At 38.9% G+C, this 20,691-nt stretch overlaps 1 protein-coding gene across 1 annotated transcript in view; it reads left to right on the forward strand.

Annotated features, from left to right (window-relative positions):
* ANKAR (ankyrin and armadillo repeat containing) overlaps nt 1-20,691 on the forward strand; it is a 90,506-nt gene that overhangs the window by 4,946 nt on the left and 64,869 nt on the right. The window contains exons 3-6 of the mRNA XM_072612635.1: nt 10,263-10,700; nt 13,520-13,683; nt 16,694-16,794; nt 18,156-18,336. Coding sequence (XP_072468736.1) covers nt 10,263-10,700; nt 13,520-13,683; nt 16,694-16,794; nt 18,156-18,336 — 884 coding nt within the window. The remainder of the gene's footprint in view (nt 1-10,262; nt 10,701-13,519; nt 13,684-16,693; nt 16,795-18,155; nt 18,337-20,691) is intronic.

Consider the following 20,691-nt stretch of genomic DNA (forward strand, 5'->3'; position numbering starts at 1 on the left):
GTAGTTTCCTATTTAAAATTGTTCTTGATAACTAGATTCTAATTACCAGAGTCAGTTGTTTTTTTCACACTTGCATTCAAAAGTCTGATGGGGAAGAGGAATGGAGAAAGTCAAAATGGACTGGTATACCCTATTAGCAAACATACTTTTGGAGAAGGGAAGGAAAAAAACTTAAAACTATCATCTCCCCCTCCCCACTGAACTGTAACAAAACAAAACAATCCTTAAAATATCTTGTCAGAACTGAAAGCAAACTCACCTGTTAAATACAGTTTAGTTCCTTGATTTTTATGGAGGAGGTGTTGAAAGAAAAATTCTTCATTTGGGCTTTCACACTGATTAACAAGGCAAAATTCGGGACAAAGAGAATTAAAATTACAAGTACACTTGAGGTAGCAACACATAGGCTGATCGATGATGGCTTCAACAGGGACCACTGTTTATAGATAACTTTTAAGACAATTCAGAGATGTTCACCTCAGGAGAAGAGGTTAGGCCCTTGCATCTCAATTCCTCCACAAGGTAGCAAGAATGTGACAATTTGCAGGTAAGGGTACAAAAGTCACAGGTAGGGAATGATTTGGCTATGTGACCAATATCAGGGTGATCAATGTCAGGGGACTGGGTGGCACCTCCCTCAGCACTGATTGATAAGCAGGACTGGGGTTGTAGGATACTGAGTCAACATAACTTTCAATAGAGGAAGGTGAGCCTTCTCCCCTACTTTCAACTGGGGGAAGTCACTTACCCATGTGGGGTCACAGAGAAAGGACAGTGTAGCTGTGGAGGTATAAGACCAATAACACAAGTCCACAGGAGGGCTGCTAACACAGGTTCTTGATCTGCTTTTCTAAAGGAAAAAGCTTCAAGAGGTTAGTAATCTTACTTTAATTAAACAATGAGAAAGATACATAAGTAGAGAGAAGTGAGTATCCAAGAAAGAATCCAATAGACAGAACTCCATCACAGCTGTGAGCTGGGCTGGAATTCAAAGCAGCAAGACATCCATTGTGGAAATCCCGGTATACCTTTAGAATACAGCCCCTCTTCCAAAGATAAAAAAGGGAAGACATGTGATCTCATAGGCCAATTAATGGACAGGGAAGATCTTATATTCCATTAACCTTTCAGTCAGTCTAACTGAAAATGAGGCAGAACTGAGGTGGAATCAAAAGTCCAAATGTTACAAATTATCTGGTGGGCCATCTCTAGTCATCCTGATGAATATCTGGACCCAGATGACTCAGGAGGAGAAAGTGAGGTTGGTGACCTTGCACAGCCCTTCCTCACTCGAAACAAAGTCAAGTGCAAGTCATGGCATCATTTCTCTGATGTTGTGGTCTTCTTCAAAAACAAAGGATGAACATAGACAGACAGGCAAATTATCTGACTGACAGATCTGTAAAGGATCTTAGAGATCCTTGTCCAACCAGCTCAATTACAGGGGAAGAAACAGACCAGAGACTAGAACACAGCTCTCTAATTTACAGTCTAATGAGTTCAGGCAGGTTGTTGAAATTTTCAAGGAAAGGAAATATCAAAAGATGGGGAACCTTGAGGGGCTGGCTATCTCTCAACAGAAATGCTCTCTTCATTCTATCTCTTTCTCTGTTTGTCCCTGTCCTTTGGTCATAGTATCTGTCTCTGTGTCTCTTTCTTTCTCTCTTCATAACTTCCCTCTCCCCACAGGGTCCAGGATCTCTGAAGAACCTTCCCATTTTTCTTTACATGTTGGCTAGCTCCACTTTCAGCTTGGCTCCAAGGGATCAACCCTTGGCTATGGGCCTCCGAGTGTTTAGCTTGGGGTCCACTAGCCTCCATAGGTGCTGAAAAATCCTGCAAGGATATGTTTGGCTCCACCTTGCCCTCCCCAACCCCCAAGCAGAAGCTGCTCAGCCTTTACTCTCTCTCCCTAGTCACACGCCTTGCCTATTCACAGTTCTCCTACCTACCCATTTCAGGTTCTGCCCCAGCCTTCCCTGCCTTTTAACTCTTCAGCCCTGAGGCAAATTACCCAACCTATGGGATTGAGGACCACCTGCAAGGGGATTGGAGGTGAGGGGCATAGGTGGATGGGATGTATGACTCAAACACCCCTGATAGCTGCTTTTTACTTGACTTTCTGAGTAACTATATAGATACATTTAATGTTAGCCAATAGAGTGATAGATTGTATTTAAGAAGATTCAGGATTTAGGGTTCAAATCCTGTCTCTGGCACTTACTAGCTATGTGACCTCAGTCCAGTTACAACCTTACTGAGCTTCAGTTTCCTAATTTGTAAAATAGGGATAATAATCCCTACAGCATGTACCTGAGAAGGTCCAAATCAGAAAGCATTGTATAAACTTTAAAATACTACATAAATTCAGTTATCTTTATCTTTTGATAAGGAGCCATTTCAAAATGACATTAATGGGTATCATTAATCCATTTACTATTCCTTTTTCTCTACTGACACCACTGAAAATTAAGGTTATTGTAAGTCTAGTGAAGAGAAACAATTGTCACTGGAATTATCCATGTAATTGTGGAAAATGGACTTCTAAAACTCATGTAATCTAGCATTCTTTTTCTTCATTTTTGGCCTCTAAAAAAATCAGTAGAGATTGTTAGAAGATTTGGGTTGTAATATTGATTTGTTCTATGACCTTGGGCCTCAGTTTTGTTATCTGTAACATGAGTTGGTAGAAATAAAAGATCTCTAAGGTTTTTCAAAACTGTAACATTAAGTGATTTCCAATTCTATGTTGGTTAGACCAAGAATGAGCAGGCCTTCACAGGATTGCCCTGGGATTAACCACTGGGATTAAAATACTCTGCCCAAGAAGTCTCTGCACCTACATGAACTTAAGGAGAACAAAATACTTAATAAGAACTCAAATCGATAAAAACTGTTAACATTGCACCAACACACATAAAACTCCTCCTTAGATAATAATCTTTTAAGCATACAGGGGATATAGCTTTTGTGGGAGGCTTTCTCTGTGTATTCCAGTGAGTGCCCACTTGAAGGACTACCATATAGTGTAACCAGATAGTAATCGCTGCTTCCTTCGTCTTGTGGTTCTTGTGAATCTCTGGCTGGTGTAGCTAAAAATCCAGTGCCAGGTGGCTCAAAATAAGATGCTTTAAATGTTTTATCACAGTAAAGTCACTGTGGGAGAAGTCCTCTTGAAGGTGAACAACATGGCCACCCTACTCAGTCTTTCATTTTCCTTGTACCATACAGGCCTTCCGTAAAGTCAGTTAATTAGCAGAAATGCACTGTGGTCCAGTTCTAGCTTTTAGCTAACATATAGGAAGAAAAGGAAAAACCTACTCTTAACCTCTGTGAACTTAAGGAGCTTAGAGACAGATATAATCTCTGCATTAGAACTATAGACTGGGGGCGGAGCCAAGATGGCGGAGTAGAAAGACGCACATACACATAGCTCCGAACCCACAACCCACAGAACGGCTAGAGGGGACCAACTCACGGTGAATTCTGCACCCAGAGGCCACGGAATATTGGAGCGAGGGAGATTCTGTTCCAGAGAGACCTGCAAACCTCTCGCAGGGGGTCCTTCGCGCTGCGGACTGGGCGCCAGGACTGGGAGCAGAGGGCAGCCCTGCAGCGGCCGCGACACCATGAAGAAAAGATCCGAGCGGGCTTCAGGGATGGGATCTCCAGCGGCCACGCGGGTCCCTCCACCCACAGAGTGACCTGCAAACCCCTCGCAAAAGGTCCGTCGTGCTGCAGACGCGGAGCCCAGCCCAGACCTGCAGCGGCCGCGGCTCCAAGAGGTACAGATCCTAGCAGGCTTCAGGGATGGGATCTCCAGTGGCGGCACAAGCCCCTCCACCCACAGGTGACGGGGGTCAGTGAGAGAGTCTCTTTGGTGGGTTGAGAGGGGAGTGGGGTGCCCCCATGGCTCGGGCCTCCCCGGGAGATAGAAGCTGAGAGGCAGCTGCAGACAGGGGCTCCCCAAGCGGGCGGGAGCCTGGATCCATTGTGGAAGGTCTGTACATAAACCCCCTGAGGGAACTGAGCCTGAGAGGTGGCCCTGCCTTGACCTGACCACCTGAACTTAATTCTCACACTGAATAGCAGCCCTGCCCCCGCCAAAAGCCCTAAGGCGGGAAGCAGCATTTGAATCTCAGTCCCCAAACGCTGGCTGGGAGGACCAGGAGGCGAGGTGGGTGTGAGGAGAATATTCAGAGGTCAAGTCACTGGCTGGGGAGAATGCCCAGAAAAGGGAAAAGAAATAAAACTATTGAAGGCTACTTTCTTGGAGAACAGACATTTCCTCCCTTCCTTTCTGATGAGGAAGAACAATGCTTACCATCAGGCAAAGACACAGAAATCAAGGATTCTGTGTCCCAGCCCACCCAATGGGCTCAGGCCATGGAAGAGCTCAAAAAGAATTTTGAAAATCAAGTTAGAGAGGTGGAGGAAAAACTGGGAAGAGAAATGAGAGGGATGAAAGAGAAGCATGAAAAGCAGATCAGCTCCCTGCTAAAGGAGAACCAAAAAAATGTTGAAGAAATTAACACCTTGAAAACTAGCCTAACTCAATTGGCAAAAGAGGTTCAAAAAGCCAATGAGGAGAAGAATGCTCTCAAAAGCAGAATTAGCCAAATGGAAAAGGAGATTCAAAAGCTCACTGAAGAAAATAGTTCTTTCAAAACTAGAATGGCACAGATGGACGCTAAGGACTTTGTGAGAAAGACAGATATCACAGAACATAGCGAGAAGATTGGAAAAATGGAAGATAATGTGAAATATCTTATTGGAAAAACAACTGACCTGGAAAATAGATTCAGGAGAGACAATGTAAAAATTCTGGGACTACCTGAAAACCATGATCAAAAGAAGAGCCTAGACATCATCTTCCATGAAATTATCAAGGAAAACTGCCCTGAGATTCTAGAACCAGAGGGCAAAATAAATATTCAAGGAATCCACAGAACACCGCATGAAAGAGATCCAAAAAGAGAAACTCCTAGGAACATTGTGGCCAAATTCCAGAATTCCCAGGTGAAAGAGAAAATATTGCAAGCAGCTAGAAAGAAACAATTCAAGTATTGTGGAAATACAATCAGGATAACACAAGATCTAGCACCCTCTACATTAAGGGATTGAAGGGAATGGAATAGGATATTCCAGAAGTCAAAGGAACTAGGACTAAAACCAAGAATCACCTACCCAGCAAAACTGAGTATAATACTTCAGGAGAAAAAATGGTCTTTCAATGAAATAGAGGATTTTCAAATTTTCTTGATGAAAAGACCAGAGCTGAAAAGAAAATTTGACTTTCAAACACAAGAATGAAGAGAACCATGAAAAGGTAAACAGCAAAGAGAAGTCATAAGGGACTTACTAAAGTTGAACTGTTTACATTCCTACATGGAAAGACAATATTTATAACTCTTGAAACATTTCAGTATCTGGGTACTGGGTGTGAGTACACACACACACATGCACACACGCACACATACATAGAGACAGAGTGAATTGAAGAGGATGGGATCATATCTTAAAAAAAAAAATGAAATCAAGCAGTGAGAGAGAAATATTGGGAGGAGAAAGGGAGAAATTGAATGGGGCAAATTATCTCTCATAAAAGAGGCAAGCAAAAGACTTATTAGTGGAGGGATAAAGAGGGGAGGTGAGAGAAAAACATGAGGTCTACTCTCATCACATTCCAGTAAAGGAAAGAATAAAATGCACACTCATTTTAATAGGAAAACCTATCTCACAATACAGGAGAGTGGGGGACAAGGGCACAAGCAGGGTGGGGGGGAGGATAGAGGGGAGGGCATGGGGAGGAGAATGCAATACGAGGTCAACACTCATGGGGAGGGAAAGGATCATAAGAGAATAGAAGTAATGGGGGACAGGATAGGATGGAGGGAAATATAGTTAGTCCTATACAACACAACTAGTATGGAAATCATTTGCAAAACTACACAGAGTTGGCCTATATTGAATTGCTTGTCTTCCAAAGGGAAGGGGTGGAGAGGGAGGGAGCTAAAGAAGCTGGAACTCAAAGTGTTAGGATCAACTGTAATGTTCTTACCACTAGGAAATAAGAAATACAGGTTAAGGGGTAAAGAAAGCTATCTGGCCCTACAGGACAAAAGAGAAGACGGAGACAAGGGCAGAGAGGGAGGATAGAAGAGAGAGCAGATTGGTCACAGGGGCAATTAGAATGCTTGGGTTTGGGGGGGGAGGGGAGAAAAGGGGAGAAAATTTGTAACCCAAAATTTTGTGAAAATAAATGTTAAAAGTTAAATAAAAAAAAAAAAGAACTATAGACTGGTAGTTCTCAGGATGAAGACAAGCTCTTCACAAGCTTTAGCAGTACGTTGAGTGTTAAACTAGTGACCACTCTATCATATGATGCTAGGAGAAATGGAAAAAGTTGTTACCCATGCAGCTGAGTGATGCTGATTATCACAGGATAGGTAATGTGTGCCTTGTGTATAACTGATACATGTTATTATGTGTTACATATAATATATGTATTTGACATATATTGCTATGTTAAGCATCATTGGTTTTTGTGCTTTTCGAAGTGTATTACAGATACTACTATAGTGGTGCAAAGTTGCATGTTTTTGCATGTTATCTATTTGGTCACCTGATGCAACTCTCATGTAATGTTATGCATTTTGCACTGCCTTGAGATTTGTGTCCTTTGTTTAATAGATGTCATTTTGTCATGTAAACTATTAATTATAAAGTATGTATTATGCTACTTAGCATGCATTAAAGTTATCTGCTTACAGCTCCAGGGTGATGCCATGTGTTAGATATCTATGTTTGCACTGTATTATGTAGTTAGATGTTACCTCTCAATTTATATTGCTTATGATGTTTCCAGATTTTCATATGTACCCAGGACTGCAAATTCATTGGTGGGAATGGAAGGGAGAATGTAGGGAGACTGAGGGTTTTGGTGACCAAAATGAAGCCCCAAACAGCCAGGCTTTGCTGCTGACAGGTATGCAAAATAAAGCTAGGAATATGGGCACGGTGGATGGAGAAGCTTAACCTCTTTAGCTTACTTTTGGATCTGATTCGAATTCATCTGAATTCTAAACTAGAAAGGATCTTGGGAGGATAGTATCTAACTTTCAGCTAGATAAGAATCTGCAAAGGAAGGTTTTGATTTCCATCCAGATTTAGGAAACTGAAAAGAAATACCTACTTTTAGTCAAGAGCTACTCTGCCTGCTTTTTATTATCTAGGTATGTAGGCTAAGACCAAAAAAGTGTAAATTTGCTGCTACCTGGAAGAGATCCTAGCCATTTTACCCTGAGCTTTGGTGACTCCAAAGTGATGAACTCTGAAGACTGAATCAAGAAGCAACCAGCAACTACCAAGTCCACACTCATCTTAGATCTCTGGGACCTTTTGGGCAATAGACCCATTCAGCAGCATCCAACTGAGACTAGGGGACTAATGGAGTAGCACACCCAACAAAAATGCCATGTTACCAGTAGAAGAATGTGCTGCAAATGCAACAAGACCAGCAGAGCAGTGGAGACCACAGACCGTAATTGAGATGACCAGTTGCCAAGTAGACCGTTTCTGACCTTCTAACTGATTTTGAGGCAGTCTTTCTCTTGAGGAAGTTGTTTATTCTACTGAATTTGTACTATTCAACCTTTCCTTAGCAAAGAGAGCATTGTTACAAGCTTCTACAGCCTGACAAGGCATTAATGTCTTTGCCAAGCTTCAGTAATAATGGAGTCTGCATTCCTTGTGTTTCACGGATACTCTTGGCAAGACCCATCACTATGTGTAATGGGTAGAACATATTTGAAGTTGTTCTTTTATTTTCTGATGTATAGAGGTGCAGCCTCACTTCCAGGAATCTTTTATTTGATGACAACAAATGCCAAACTTGGATTTATCAGAAAGAGTCATTGAATTCCTATTGGATTCCTAGTGAGTCACACTGAAGTGGGCAAGCTATATATTTTCTAATCTCTATCCAAAAAAGTGGTTCCCTATATTGCCAGAAGCATCCCAAAGACGGGGTTGGGCTTAGTCCCCAAGAAAACCGTGGCATTAAGTGTCTGGTCTCTTCTTGTCAGAGATCTTCAGCATTTCAGTCTTTGGGACAACTGTTATCCCACTTCTGGATAGAAGTACATTGGGATGAGTTCATGGTTTCCTTGAAAGGGTAAATTTCTTGTAAGGAAGTCACAAATGGAATAGTATAGTCTTTTCCCTTCAGGATAAGGATTTATCCTTCTAAAAAACTGGCAGTTCCTCTAAAGGATAAAATTGCCCTCAGGAAGTCACTGCTTGAGTACTGGCAGCTCTCCCCCAAACTACTACAGATTCTGCCCCAGAGTTGGCTCATCAAAGACCATCAAACATACAGTTTCTTCCAGAATAGAAGGAGTACTTGTTTTGAGGTAACAGTCATGGAGTTGGTGGTATATTTGACACAAGTATGTTTACATATCAGATAGCTGGTCACATGAATTGTTTGCCAAGGGTCCTGGAGAGCTAAATAACAGTCCTTGTAGCTATCTAGCCATGACAGTATCTTGCCTTCACTGCTAGAAAAGGGCCTATGGTTAGATCTAAAGGACTTTGGAAGCCATATAGCTCAACCCCTGCATTTGACAGATGAGAAAACTGAGGCCTAGAGAGGAGGTGACTTCCCAAAGGCACAAATTAAGTGGCAGAGCTGGGAAATAAACTCAGGTCTTTTGCCTCCAAATCCAAGCATGTAAGAAATAGGATTTTCCATGACTGCCCTTTTATTGCTGCACAATCACAGGGTAAAAACAAACCTCAGAAATCACTGTAACAAAGAGTCAGAATCCAATGAACCATGGAGTGAAAAGATCTTTGCTCCAGGGTTCCTACATCTATTAAGAAAGGGATACATTTTATCCCTGGGAAGGGAAGCTTCCTCCCTGTGACAACAGCTTACAAAACTTATTTGGGGTCCTCAGCCAAACCAGGCCAACACTGTATGACCCAACTCCTCATCCCCCTACCCCAACCCCACCCCTCACCAGCCTGGAGTACAGGAGTGCTAGGATAGAAAGCAATCTGATTTGTAAGGGATGATTGAATTTTGTTTCCACAGACATTCTAATATAATAGATAAACTGATTCACTAGTGGAGAATCTAAATCTGTAGTGGCTGTCTGGTTGGTAATCAGCATATCTAAAAGCTGAGAAGGCCCCAGACTAGGTGTAGCTCACCTAGGAGAAGTTCCATTGAGGAGATGCAGTCTTAGATAATGGGACTTTCTTTATGTTAATGGTGAAGGAAACTTAGGCATCCTGGTTTCAGCTTTTATCAATTGAGAAAATTCTTTTAAAAGTATTTATGATTTGTCATTCCTTTACTAAATAAAGTATAAAGGAAACAAGAATGCAATGTGAAACATAATCAGAGGCCTATGTGGGTGGAGTTTAGGTGTTTTCAGATAGGCCGTGAACTCTGACTTGACCAATGGGATATAGAGCAACAAATTCAAATCAGGATGGTTAGAAGCTTTGTAATTTGTCTAAAATGGGATGTCTCCTTATGAGTCACCAGGGCTCCTGCCATCTGTGTAGGAGAACAATTCATAAAATCTTTCCTTATTTTGCTGAGGGCCCATGTGAAGATTTTGGTAAGATGATTATTTGTCACAGGCTCTTGGCCCACAGGGTTGGGAAAAAGACTGCCATTTCCACAGGGTCTTATTGCTTCAGGTCTCTTTTCCAGGAGTCTGCCTCATCCCTTCCACAGGGAGAAGATCAGACTGCTCCTACAATCGTCCTGATCTCTGTGTCACCCAAGGCTGTCATCCCCACTCCCAACTGTTTTTGCCCCAGATGAAAAAATTTCTAGTTACAGTTTTGCATGTATTTACCTCAGCTCAAAAGCCACAAAACAATAGTAGGCTCTCAAAGGAATACAAACATCACATTGTATGATAGGCATACATTGCACTATCGTCTGTTTTTAAAGAGAATTTTTAGGAAGTTGGCAAGCTCTAGAGTTGCCTTTATCTGCACTTTTTGTCTCATATCTTGTTGCCTTTCAGGGCCAATGGAAACTTAAGTTTTAAAAGAAAAGCATTCCATAAAGTGTCTGGAAGGTATATTTTAAAGATTTAATTAATTGGCAGATACATTTTCATACTACAAAAGATGTATATCAGTTTGGAGGAAATGGTATAAAACACCTCAAATAATTTTGCTTTCAAAATATGAAGTTTTCACCATTATATGAAAATTTCCTTTTTGTTCTGAAGGTCTCCTTGATCTTACAAAGGATCCAGATTATGAAGGAATATATGATGAAGATATGAATGAAGACCCAACCTATGAACCTGACAGCCCTGAAGAAAAATCTATATTCATGAAATATGCTGAAAATATAAAGCTAAAGTTGACATTCAGCAACACACTGGTTCAGCAATATGATAATGTCTTCTTATTTGAAGCAGCTTATTGGCTTACTAATGTAATAAGGTATACTGATGACTATCTTGATATCTGTACCTACCAAAGATTACAGCAAAGACTAGCTCTTCAGAAAAAACTGATAGAGAAACACCTTTTGAAGAAATCCGAAATGCGGCAAAATATGGCATATCTAAGGTTAATATGCTTTATGATTCCATTCTTGCTTAGCTTAAAAAAGAAGATGAAAGTTCCAAATTTAAGTACGCTGCTTCCACCATTTTCAGGTAAGAATAGGTATCATCAATGTTAAAAGAAAAATGGTTTGTGGTCTATATTGTAAACGCTTCAAAAGAAGCATCACATGACCAGAAGGTGGAATTGTTTTATGACGTGCTATGTTAAAAATGATTATTTATTGTATTTATGTAAGTATTGGAGCCTGTTATTGACCCTAGTAAACTCTCATCTTCCTGATGGGGGAAATAAAAAGTGAATTAATGTAAAATGTAAAAGCTGGGTTCTAATGTGAATTTCTTAAACATGACAATTGGCCAAAGTTCCAATTTTGATTTTGTAAGAGTGATAGGAATAGTAATCTAAAATTGTATTAAGGTCAGTTTTATAGGAGAGTGGACATCTGGATTTCTACAAGAAAATAAAGGGAAGAAGACACTGAGATGCTGTGCTGAAGACTGCTTGAAGGAGCATCCAGACCAGAAAACTGCATCAGATGATGTTCCTCCCCAGACCTGCTGTATGAGATGGAATCTCTAAATGGACAATTCATTAATTTACCTTTTCCTTTGAATCTCTGTATCTGTACTTATAACAAGGGGACTGCCCCCTTGTAATTTGTCCATGTGTTGGTCAGTTTTGCTCTCTTCCCATATTAACATAAAAGGGAAATAGAAGAAGGGAAGAATTCATAAGGGAAAGAAAGTAAGGAGGTATTGTTTGGATTTAGGTGTGGAAACAAAAATTTTAATAATGAGATAAGGAGGGAATTTGTGGGAAAACAGGAAGCAAGTTTTATTTCCACACTTTGATGTGGGATTGTGACCTAGCATGGACAGGTTAGAGGTCAGAAACTAATGTGTAGGCCCAGGGAGCAGTGTGAGGAAGATCTTATCAGAGGAGAACCTGAAGTCACATGGCCAGGGGATGGTATGGCAGGAAATTCAGAATTCTATAAAGGTCCTGCCTCATCTTGGCCTGGTCGTAGTCCTTCCAGTGGCCACGTTGAAAGCTACCCATTCCTTCAGGGGAAGGAACGTAGGCCTTCCCTACTCTGAGCTCCATTTTTAATAAATTTTTCTTGACTAAACAAAAAAGAATAGTTATCATCAAAAGGCCAAAATTGTATCTTTTTCCAAGTATAGGACTTGGAGTTCTTTCTAAGTGTAGGCTCTGAGAATATGTCCCAACTATTTGCATTTTGAGATATAGTCAGGCAGGAAGTAAGGGATAGGGAAGAAGAAGGAGAAAGTCAGTTTACACTATTTAAAGAGATTTCAGATTTTACTGGGAGTGCTAAGTCGTTGTTTCTGCACATACATCATTCCTACCAACTAGAGCCCTCTATGTGGTCTAGAGCTGCTTCTGCACAAAGAGAAGCAAAACAGTCACATAGCTCACGCAAAAGTGCCTCTTCCTCCTGCTAGAGCTTCTCCTTCCGCTGTAACCTCTGATGCTAATACGTGTTTATTCATTGATCGATCCCCTGAGTGCAACAACTAGCATTTTGTAAGAGGGCAACCAGCAATCAGGCTTTTTATACCAATTGATGTCCCCTTAGTAGAATTGTGTCCACTGGGACAGGGTTTGGCGTAAGACTAAGGAAATGAAAATAGTGTTCCTCTATAGTATTTACCATTTCCTCCAACCTTGAATGTCTGCTTCCCATCTCTTCTCCTTCACTCCCTGCCTGAAGCTTGGGACAGGAACTGGGCAAAGGAACAGAAGGGGGAATAGAAGGGAAAAGAGAAGACAATAGACTGGTAAGGGAAGGGAATTAGTATTTATAAAGTACCAACTATGTGCCAGGCATTGTGCTATATGTTACAAACATTATCTCATTTGATCCTCACAACAACTCTGGAAGGTAGGTACTATTATTTTGCCCTTGTTATATAGTTGAGAAAACTGAGACAGAGAGAGGTTAAATGATTTGCCCAGGATCACACAGCTACTGGGTGTCTGAGGCTAGATTTGAACTCAGATCAGCCCTTAAAAGTTTCAGAAAATATTTGAGGAAATCTGGTGGCTGTTGTTCCAGCAGGAATGAAGTTAGATTAGCTTAGACACAGAGGATCACCTGGAAGGACTGTTGCAGTAGTTCAGCTATGAAATGGCATGAACTTGAGCCTTAAGAGTAGGAATTGAAGGGAGATATAGGAGTCATTATAAGTAGGAGTATTAGAAGTTAATGACTTGAATGGAGAAAGGAAATGATGGATGGAGAGAAATAAGTTCTTTCATGACGAGTATAGAAGTGCTACCAAATTCCTACTTGAAATTTGGAGATGTAGAGAGAGCCAGGCATCTCTCCGCCAATGCGTACACTTTTGCTGTGGTTTTGTGGAGACAGGACTCTTATTTGGCTGTCTAATCCCTTAATCAGAATTTCAAACTAAGGAGGAAGGTGGAGTAGACCTGGATAGGCTGGTGTTGGGAAATACTTGGGAACAAAAAGCATCCTTGGAAGCATTGTAATGACATGCGACGAATCCATCTTCTGACTAATTAATTAGCATTTAACCTTTTAACTTTTTTTAGCTGAATACCCAATTTAAAAAAAAAAGTAAGCTATTTTAAAAGTTCTGAAAATAGCCACATAATTTGTGCTCACCAAGGGCTTTTACTCTTTCTCATTTTGATCCTCACAGCCTCATGTACCTTGTATTCCCATGTAAATTTTCTCAAAAGATCGCAAAATAGTAAAAACAACAAAATTCCTACAGAAATGATTTTTGGGTAAGAAATGTTAGTGTCCCTTTTACACATGGGAAGGAAAATTTGCCCCCCTCCTACTCTGACCCTTGAAAAATATATTTGCTTATATGCTATTTTCTTTTTAAATAAAACTGTGTTTTTGCTTTTGAAGATGATAAAGTAAAGACAGAACGCGAGTTGCCACCATTTATTCGTGGACCAGATTTTAAGTGCCAGCATTTTCATTATGCAGAAAATCAATATTTTCATGTTCATGGAGGAGTTGAATTTGACATTGGCACACCTCCAATTGAAGAGATTTCAGAAGCTTTTCAGGTTTAATAAGATTTACTTTTCCTTATATAGTATAATGTCACGCTTATAATTTGTTCTGTCTCCAGTTAAGGTAGAAAGGGGTAGTTGCTATAGAAAGAGAAAAAAAAAAGTTCTTTAATGCTAAAAGATTATTTCCGCAATGATCATCAATAGTATTCTTTATAACTGTACAGCATGTCCGTGGCATAGAATTCTTCTTAATACATAATTAATTTGATGCTGATAACTTGTTGGTTATATAATGGGCCTTATTTTTATAGCAACAATCCCCTAAGATCAATGTCATATGATTCTTTAGTGATTCTCGAGATTAGCATTAGAACTAACAGTCCCATAGACTGTTCCATCCTGTATTGAGAGTAGATCTTCCTTAGAGTCTGAAGAGGTGATTCTGTCCTCAAAGCATGGGAATCAGGTCCCTTTATTGAGTGATTCTAAATCATTGTTTTGCATAATAAAAAATTTTATGTAATCACGGATCCAACCACCATTTTGGGGTAGATTTCAGGGACAGAATTTCAAACCCTGAGATAATTGGGTAGAAGGAGGCAGAATTCTCATCTTGGAGGAACTAGGGTAGGAGGAAAGGAACTGAAACAAAGACTCAAGCATATAGGAACAGATAGTGGCCTCCAGATTGAAGAATCATAATTTTAGAGCTAGAAGGAACTTCAGAGACTATTACCTTCAATCCTTTCATTTCATGGATGTAGAACTGAGACCCAGAGAGTAAGGGCCCTGCTCAAGATCACCCAGGTAACAAGAACTAGGATTTGAAAAGATGTCCTCCAAATCCAGTGTTCTTTCCACTGTGCTTTTGTTGCCCCCTCCAGTCACTAGAAATCAGATGTAGGTTTGCAACATAGCCAGAGGGAATAAAGCAAAATTCTGGATATTTGATCCAGGTTATAAGGTCAGCGAAGGACTAGAAGTAAAACAGATGATGCTGAACTGCTAAATTATAGATTTATGGGGATCTGTGTTCTCCCTGACTAGGGCTCAGACTGGCCCTAGAGCCTGAATCTGAACCTGAACCTAGAGCCTGAACCTCAGTAACCCCAGTTATACAGAACTAAAGGCATTTTAGGAAAGAATACCAACCTGGTCTTTATAGAAGACTTTAATATTTCTCCTGATCTATGATCTCATTGGTCTGGGAATTCTCTCAAATGGTATAGATCATAACCCATCCATACTTCATTCTTTGTGGCTCATGCCCATGTCCTCACATACATCCTTTTGGGGATTTTCTTCAGGCCTTTCAGCATTCCAGAAGTTCCAGTGCTACACTATGTTATTGGCCCATGTCTTTTTCCAATTATATATTTTCTGGATGATATATTTTGTGCAAAGTCATTGATATTATGCTGTCAAACTTAAATCCACGTACATCTCCCCATGGCCTTTTGGGTCACCCACCATCTGATACTTCAGAGACTGTAAAGTACCTTGATTCATAGCCATAAACCTAAAAAGAATATTGGTATAAAAGAGATGGGTGGTTGTTTCAGGGAGCTGTGCAATTCCCAACATCAGTACAACCCATTCACTTCTTTCTATTCAATTCGTTTCCCAATTTGCCTTTTCTTACTCTATCTAAGATATATGTGCTGATGGACTGGCTCAGTGGGCAATGTATTCAACTGCATGTGGCCTTCTAGATCCTTGGGTGCGGCTTTTTGACTGAGTCCAAGTTTTATAACACAAATTCTTTTATTAAGGGGATTTGTTCTGTGAAGTTTGGATTCAGTCAAAGGGCTGCACTTAAGGACCTATAGGGCCACATGTGACCTTCAGGCCACAGGTTCTCCAACACTCTTAGTCTAAACAACAGTATTTATCAGCTTGGTCTTTCCTGTCTGAATTTTTAAACCAAGTTCTGAGTGGTTGTGGACCTCTTTTAAGAGGCTTTGAGATGTTCTGTAATTTAATGCAATGAACACAATGTCATTTGCAAACAAGAATATCTAGAAGACCTTACCGTGCATAGCAAAGATTCTTAACTTGGTCCAAGAACTTTTTTAAAATATATTTTGATAACCATTTCAATACGATTGGTTTCCTTTATAATATCTTATGTTTTATTTTGTGCATTTAAAAACATTATTTTTAGAAGGGATCTATATAGATCACCAGACTGCCAGAAGTCTGTAATTCACAAAAAACAAAAAAAGGTCAAGACCCCCTGATCTATAAGGAATCCTTCTTCCATTTGAACTCTGTATTGTACAACCTCTATGACAATGGTCAAGACCTTCTACTTGTCTAATTCTGTGTGAAAGTTAAAGACCTTGAGGGTGCTGTTTTCCCCCTTGCCCTCCTCTCCCTCCCTTCAGGCCCTTCCACCTTCTCCTTTTAAGTAAGAGATTAAAGTTTTTCTAGCAAAAGAGAGCTGCCTTCTCAATCCAGGCACATGGTCCACTGATGAGATCATTTGCTTGGGATAACAGGATACGCACTTTTCTGAGCCTGGTAGAAGTCATTATTTCAACTTCCTTCCAAATAGGTGAAAGGTAAGAAAATGTCAAATTCTGTCATAAAAATGAAAATAGCCATGAATAATGTATGTCTTAATGTAATGGAGATGTCCTCTCTACTTTGTGTTCTTTATAGACATTTCATTATACTAGAAATTTTAAAAAAAATGAACTTCCTTCTTGTGTTATGAATTTGTAAGAAATTCATTCTGTAGGCATTAGGGATGTTAGCCACATCAGGATTCTTGCTGTGACTTAGATAAAAATGCCTTTGGGCTAAATATTTTTTAGTCAAATTGGCGACCTTGTCAATTGCAGTCATCATTATTCTTTTCAATGTATCTTTTTATACTTTTATTTCCCCCCACTACATAAACGTTATCATCTATTTGTGAGGTGAAATTATGTGTAACTTTGACAGAATTTTAGTCATTTGAAAATTTTTAAAAAACGTTACCAAAAGAAGTCTTGAAAGATTTGTTTTAATTGGTTTGAAGGTGAGCATTAATAACATAGTAATTCTCATTTTTTAGGAACTTTATGAAAAATTGCAAGAGTGTGCTTCTCAGTCATTTTCAGATTTAGGATACAAAGAATTCTACCCCATCCCAGTCATGGAATATAATGGAAAAAGGTAAGGAATATTCAGAAGATATTCCCTGTGGCCCCAGGTTGCTCTCTTTCCACACACAAAAAGCAACATAGTGAAGGGGGATTTAGAAAATGGTGCTGAGATAAAGGCATTACACAATGTCGAAAGGGCACCTCAGAGGAAAAAATGTAGAAACTGTATGTAACAAGAGAGGTAGCATTCCAGGACAAAATGCGTTTCTCAAAGTTTGGTGTATTTAGAAGTATATCATTTCTCAGGAGCTCAAGGTGATTTCCTTTCTCTGGTAGTTAGATCTCAGGGTTAAAATGAACAGTAATATTCTTGAATAAAAATGGTGTCAAAAGATGATTGTTTAACAGAAATATGTTGTTCAGGAGATACAAAGTCCGTCCCAGGGGCACTGAATGGGTGGCACATTTGTCCTGAACCTTATGTCACTTGACTTTTAAGCCACTGTCACAAAAGTCAGGTATCTCTTGGATAGGGCTCACTATCCAACTACTTAGGCTTGATCCATAAGATCCCTACCACCTCTCTTTTTCTCCCCTTTCACCCTCCACCCCTTTTTGTTCCCTTATAAGTCAGAAGGATTTTCACAAGGCCTGAGGCCTGCTTTGTTATAGCATAATAAAACTTTTTCCTCAAAAATAGTCTTGTAATATATTGCTTATGTTCCATTCACCAATGTCCATCTGTTCTACCTACTATCCTTTAAAAGAATAAATATTTCAGGAATATACCAAATTAAACAATCTCTTATGGAATCATTCAATAATAAATTCCAAATATTTATAATATAAATTCTTGGCTATAGAACTTGTTGAAAAATCCATAGCTATTCAAATATTTTTTTAAAAATAGTTTCTAACTATAATTTTTAATTAAAGTTTTTTACAATACTTTTGTCCCTAAAACTGTTTGCTGATTTTAAATTACTTTAGGTGCTAAGGGTTCGCTAACGATGCGTAACTAGTTAAAATGATGACTGGACTAAATTCAAGTGTACTAACACATTGCTGAACTTAGACTGACAACAGATTTGTGCTAGCTCACAGATGAAAATAAATAGTAGGGTGGAGAACAGCATAAGTGAGAGATTTTGTAAGGGGAAAGAGAACATATATACAATTTGTTGAGGTATGTGTTCTTTACTTTGAAAGGGCAAAAAACATAATATATGAGCAGATGTGTAACTTCTGATAAAAAAAAGAGCCATTATGCTTCAATTTTTTGTTTATATGTTACTGGTGTTTACTAGCTAAATTTAAAAAATAATTGTAATAGAAGATCAGATATGTTTACACAAAAATATAAAATCAAGTGAAACAATCACTTAGAAGTTAGAAAATGTTTTTTTCTTATTCTGCACTTTTTTTTAACAGCTACTATGTAATCTATTTTGAACTTGAAACTTTCTATCAGCAGTTATATAAGACCCAATGGTGGGGAGCCATAAATGAAATTATGAACAACCTTAGACCCAAAAGACTTCCACTGTCGGATATTCAATTACATGAGCAATTCAAGAAAAAATTTGGCTTCAAAAAAGCTATGAAGTGCAAGGTATTTCACTGGCTGTAATATTGCAAATTGGGTGCTAGTATCTATAAACAGGATTTTGTTTAAAGAGTTAAATGTTATATAAAACCATGTGTCTTAGAGAAAATATCTTCTTAGAGATTTGAATAAAATGATGTTTACCTTCACTATTAGACTAAAATACATTTTAGTAGGTAAAAAGTCTTTAGCATTATAAATCCATGAAATAAAACAAGTTATCCTTTATTGAACTGAACTCAGTTGAGAGTCGATCTCAGCCTGAAGAGGAGTTAGGCTATGAAAGGCTTTGAATGACAGAGCATTTTGTATTTCATCTTGGAGGTGATAGGAAGCCACTGGAAATTTTTGAGTAGTGGAGGACATAGTCAAATCAGCACTTGAAGAAAATCACTTTGGTGGCAGAATGGAAGAAGAACTGAAATGAGGAGAGACTTGTGGTAGACAGACCAACCACCAGCTATTAGAATAGTCCAGGCATGAAGGGATGAGAGCCTGCAACAGGGTGGTGGCAGTATTGGAAGAGAGAAGGGAACGTATCAGTAAAATGTTGCAAAGGTGAATTCGACAGGTTTTGGCAACAGATTGGACATGGGGATGAGTGAGAGTGAGGAGTCAAAGATGATACCTAGTTGTAGGCCTGGGGGACTGGGAAGATGGTGGTGCCCTTTATATTTAATAAGTACTTGCTGTCTTAGATGTATTTTGCTAGCTGCTAGAGATATAGATGAAACAACACATAGGCCCTGACATCAAGGAGCTTAAGACAAATATACAAATATGCCAAAATTACATTATGACTAATGTATAAGAGAGGTCCAATCCCAGTGGTATGAAAGAACTGAGAAAAAAGAGATCGATTTTAGTTAGGGGCATCAAGAAAAGCTTAGAGGATGAAGTTACAGATGAAGGAAGGGAAGAATTTAAATAGAGAGAAAGGGATGTAGCTTTATACAAAGGTAAGAAAGAACAGATGCAGATTGGGGAACAGTGAATGATCTGTTTGGCTAAAATACTGCAATGTGTGTGACAAAGCAAAAAAAAAAAAAAAAAAAAGGATAGACCACCTTTCCTTTTGAGGCAGAAAGGAAGAGAAGAAATGAAGTTTTTAAGGTCTGGAGGAGGGGAGTTGCCTCAATAATTCAGTTCCCTTAATGGTATAATTCATGAAAGAAATGGATAGGAATCTTTCAAAATAAGATATTTGCATCACTGGAAGGAGTACTAAACCAATGAAGCATTGACATATGCACACATACAAAAATGTAAGTGAATTATTATTTTAGTTCAAAAGTCTTTCTAAGGACTTGGCAAATGATTTTATGTGTCCAGACAAGTGAATAGAATGAAAGAGACCTAATGTAGAAAATGTTGTGTTATATATCTGTATCTATATTTATATCTATATCTATATCTATCTATGTCTATCTATCTATCTATCTATCTATCTATCTATCTATCTATCTATCTATCTATCTATTATTTCAAGGTCTGGCTTTTTTATGGAGCATCTTCCTAAGTCAGAAGGAAGGAATCTTAATGGCGTTAGTCCATTTTTGGATGAGAATGAATTTGAAATTTTTCAAAAAGATAGTAACTACCCTATTTTAAAATGTCCATGATTACTTTCACAGTTATTTTTTAAACAAAAAGACCTGAGAAAATAATAATAGCTAGCATTTATACAGTGCTTTAAGGTTTGCAAAATTATCTCACTTGATCTTTAAAATAATTCTGTGAGATAGATGTTATCATCTCCATTTTATAGATGAGAAAACTGAGGCTCACAGACATTAAATAACTTACCCTGCATCACATTTTAGAATTAAAATATAACTTTAGAGATCATTTAGTCCAATTCCTTTGTTTTACAAATGTGGAGATTGAGGTCCAAAGAGAGTATGATTTATCTGAGCTCTCACAGCATGTTAGTGGTGGAATCACAACTAGAACACAGTTATTGTGACCCTGAGGCCAGTGTTCAACCCATCATATTATGCTGCCTCCCTTTTACCTTTCCATAAATAAAAAATTTCTACAATGATTTCCAAGATGTTTCATATTTATGTTACACTAAACAACTTTTAGTTATTTCCTCAATAAGCCTAAATTCTGCTCAGTATAAGCACATTTATGGATCCTTCTTTAAAAGTGGCAGAGCCTATAGAGCATACAGCCTAGAGTCCTTGGAATTAGGAAATCTTGAGTTCAAATTTGGCCTTAGACACTTATCAGCTGTATGATTCTGGGCAAGTCACTTAACTCTGCCTCAGTTTTCTCATATATAAAATGGAGATGATAATAATAGCACCTATCTCCCTAGTTATAATAATTGTAAAGCACTTAGCACAGTGCATTTAT

Source organism: Notamacropus eugenii, chromosome 5 (genome assembly GCF_028372415.1).
Source record: "Notamacropus eugenii isolate mMacEug1 chromosome 5, mMacEug1.pri_v2, whole genome shotgun sequence".
In the NCBI taxonomy this organism is placed as follows: domain Eukaryota; kingdom Metazoa; phylum Chordata; class Mammalia; order Diprotodontia; family Macropodidae; genus Notamacropus; species Notamacropus eugenii.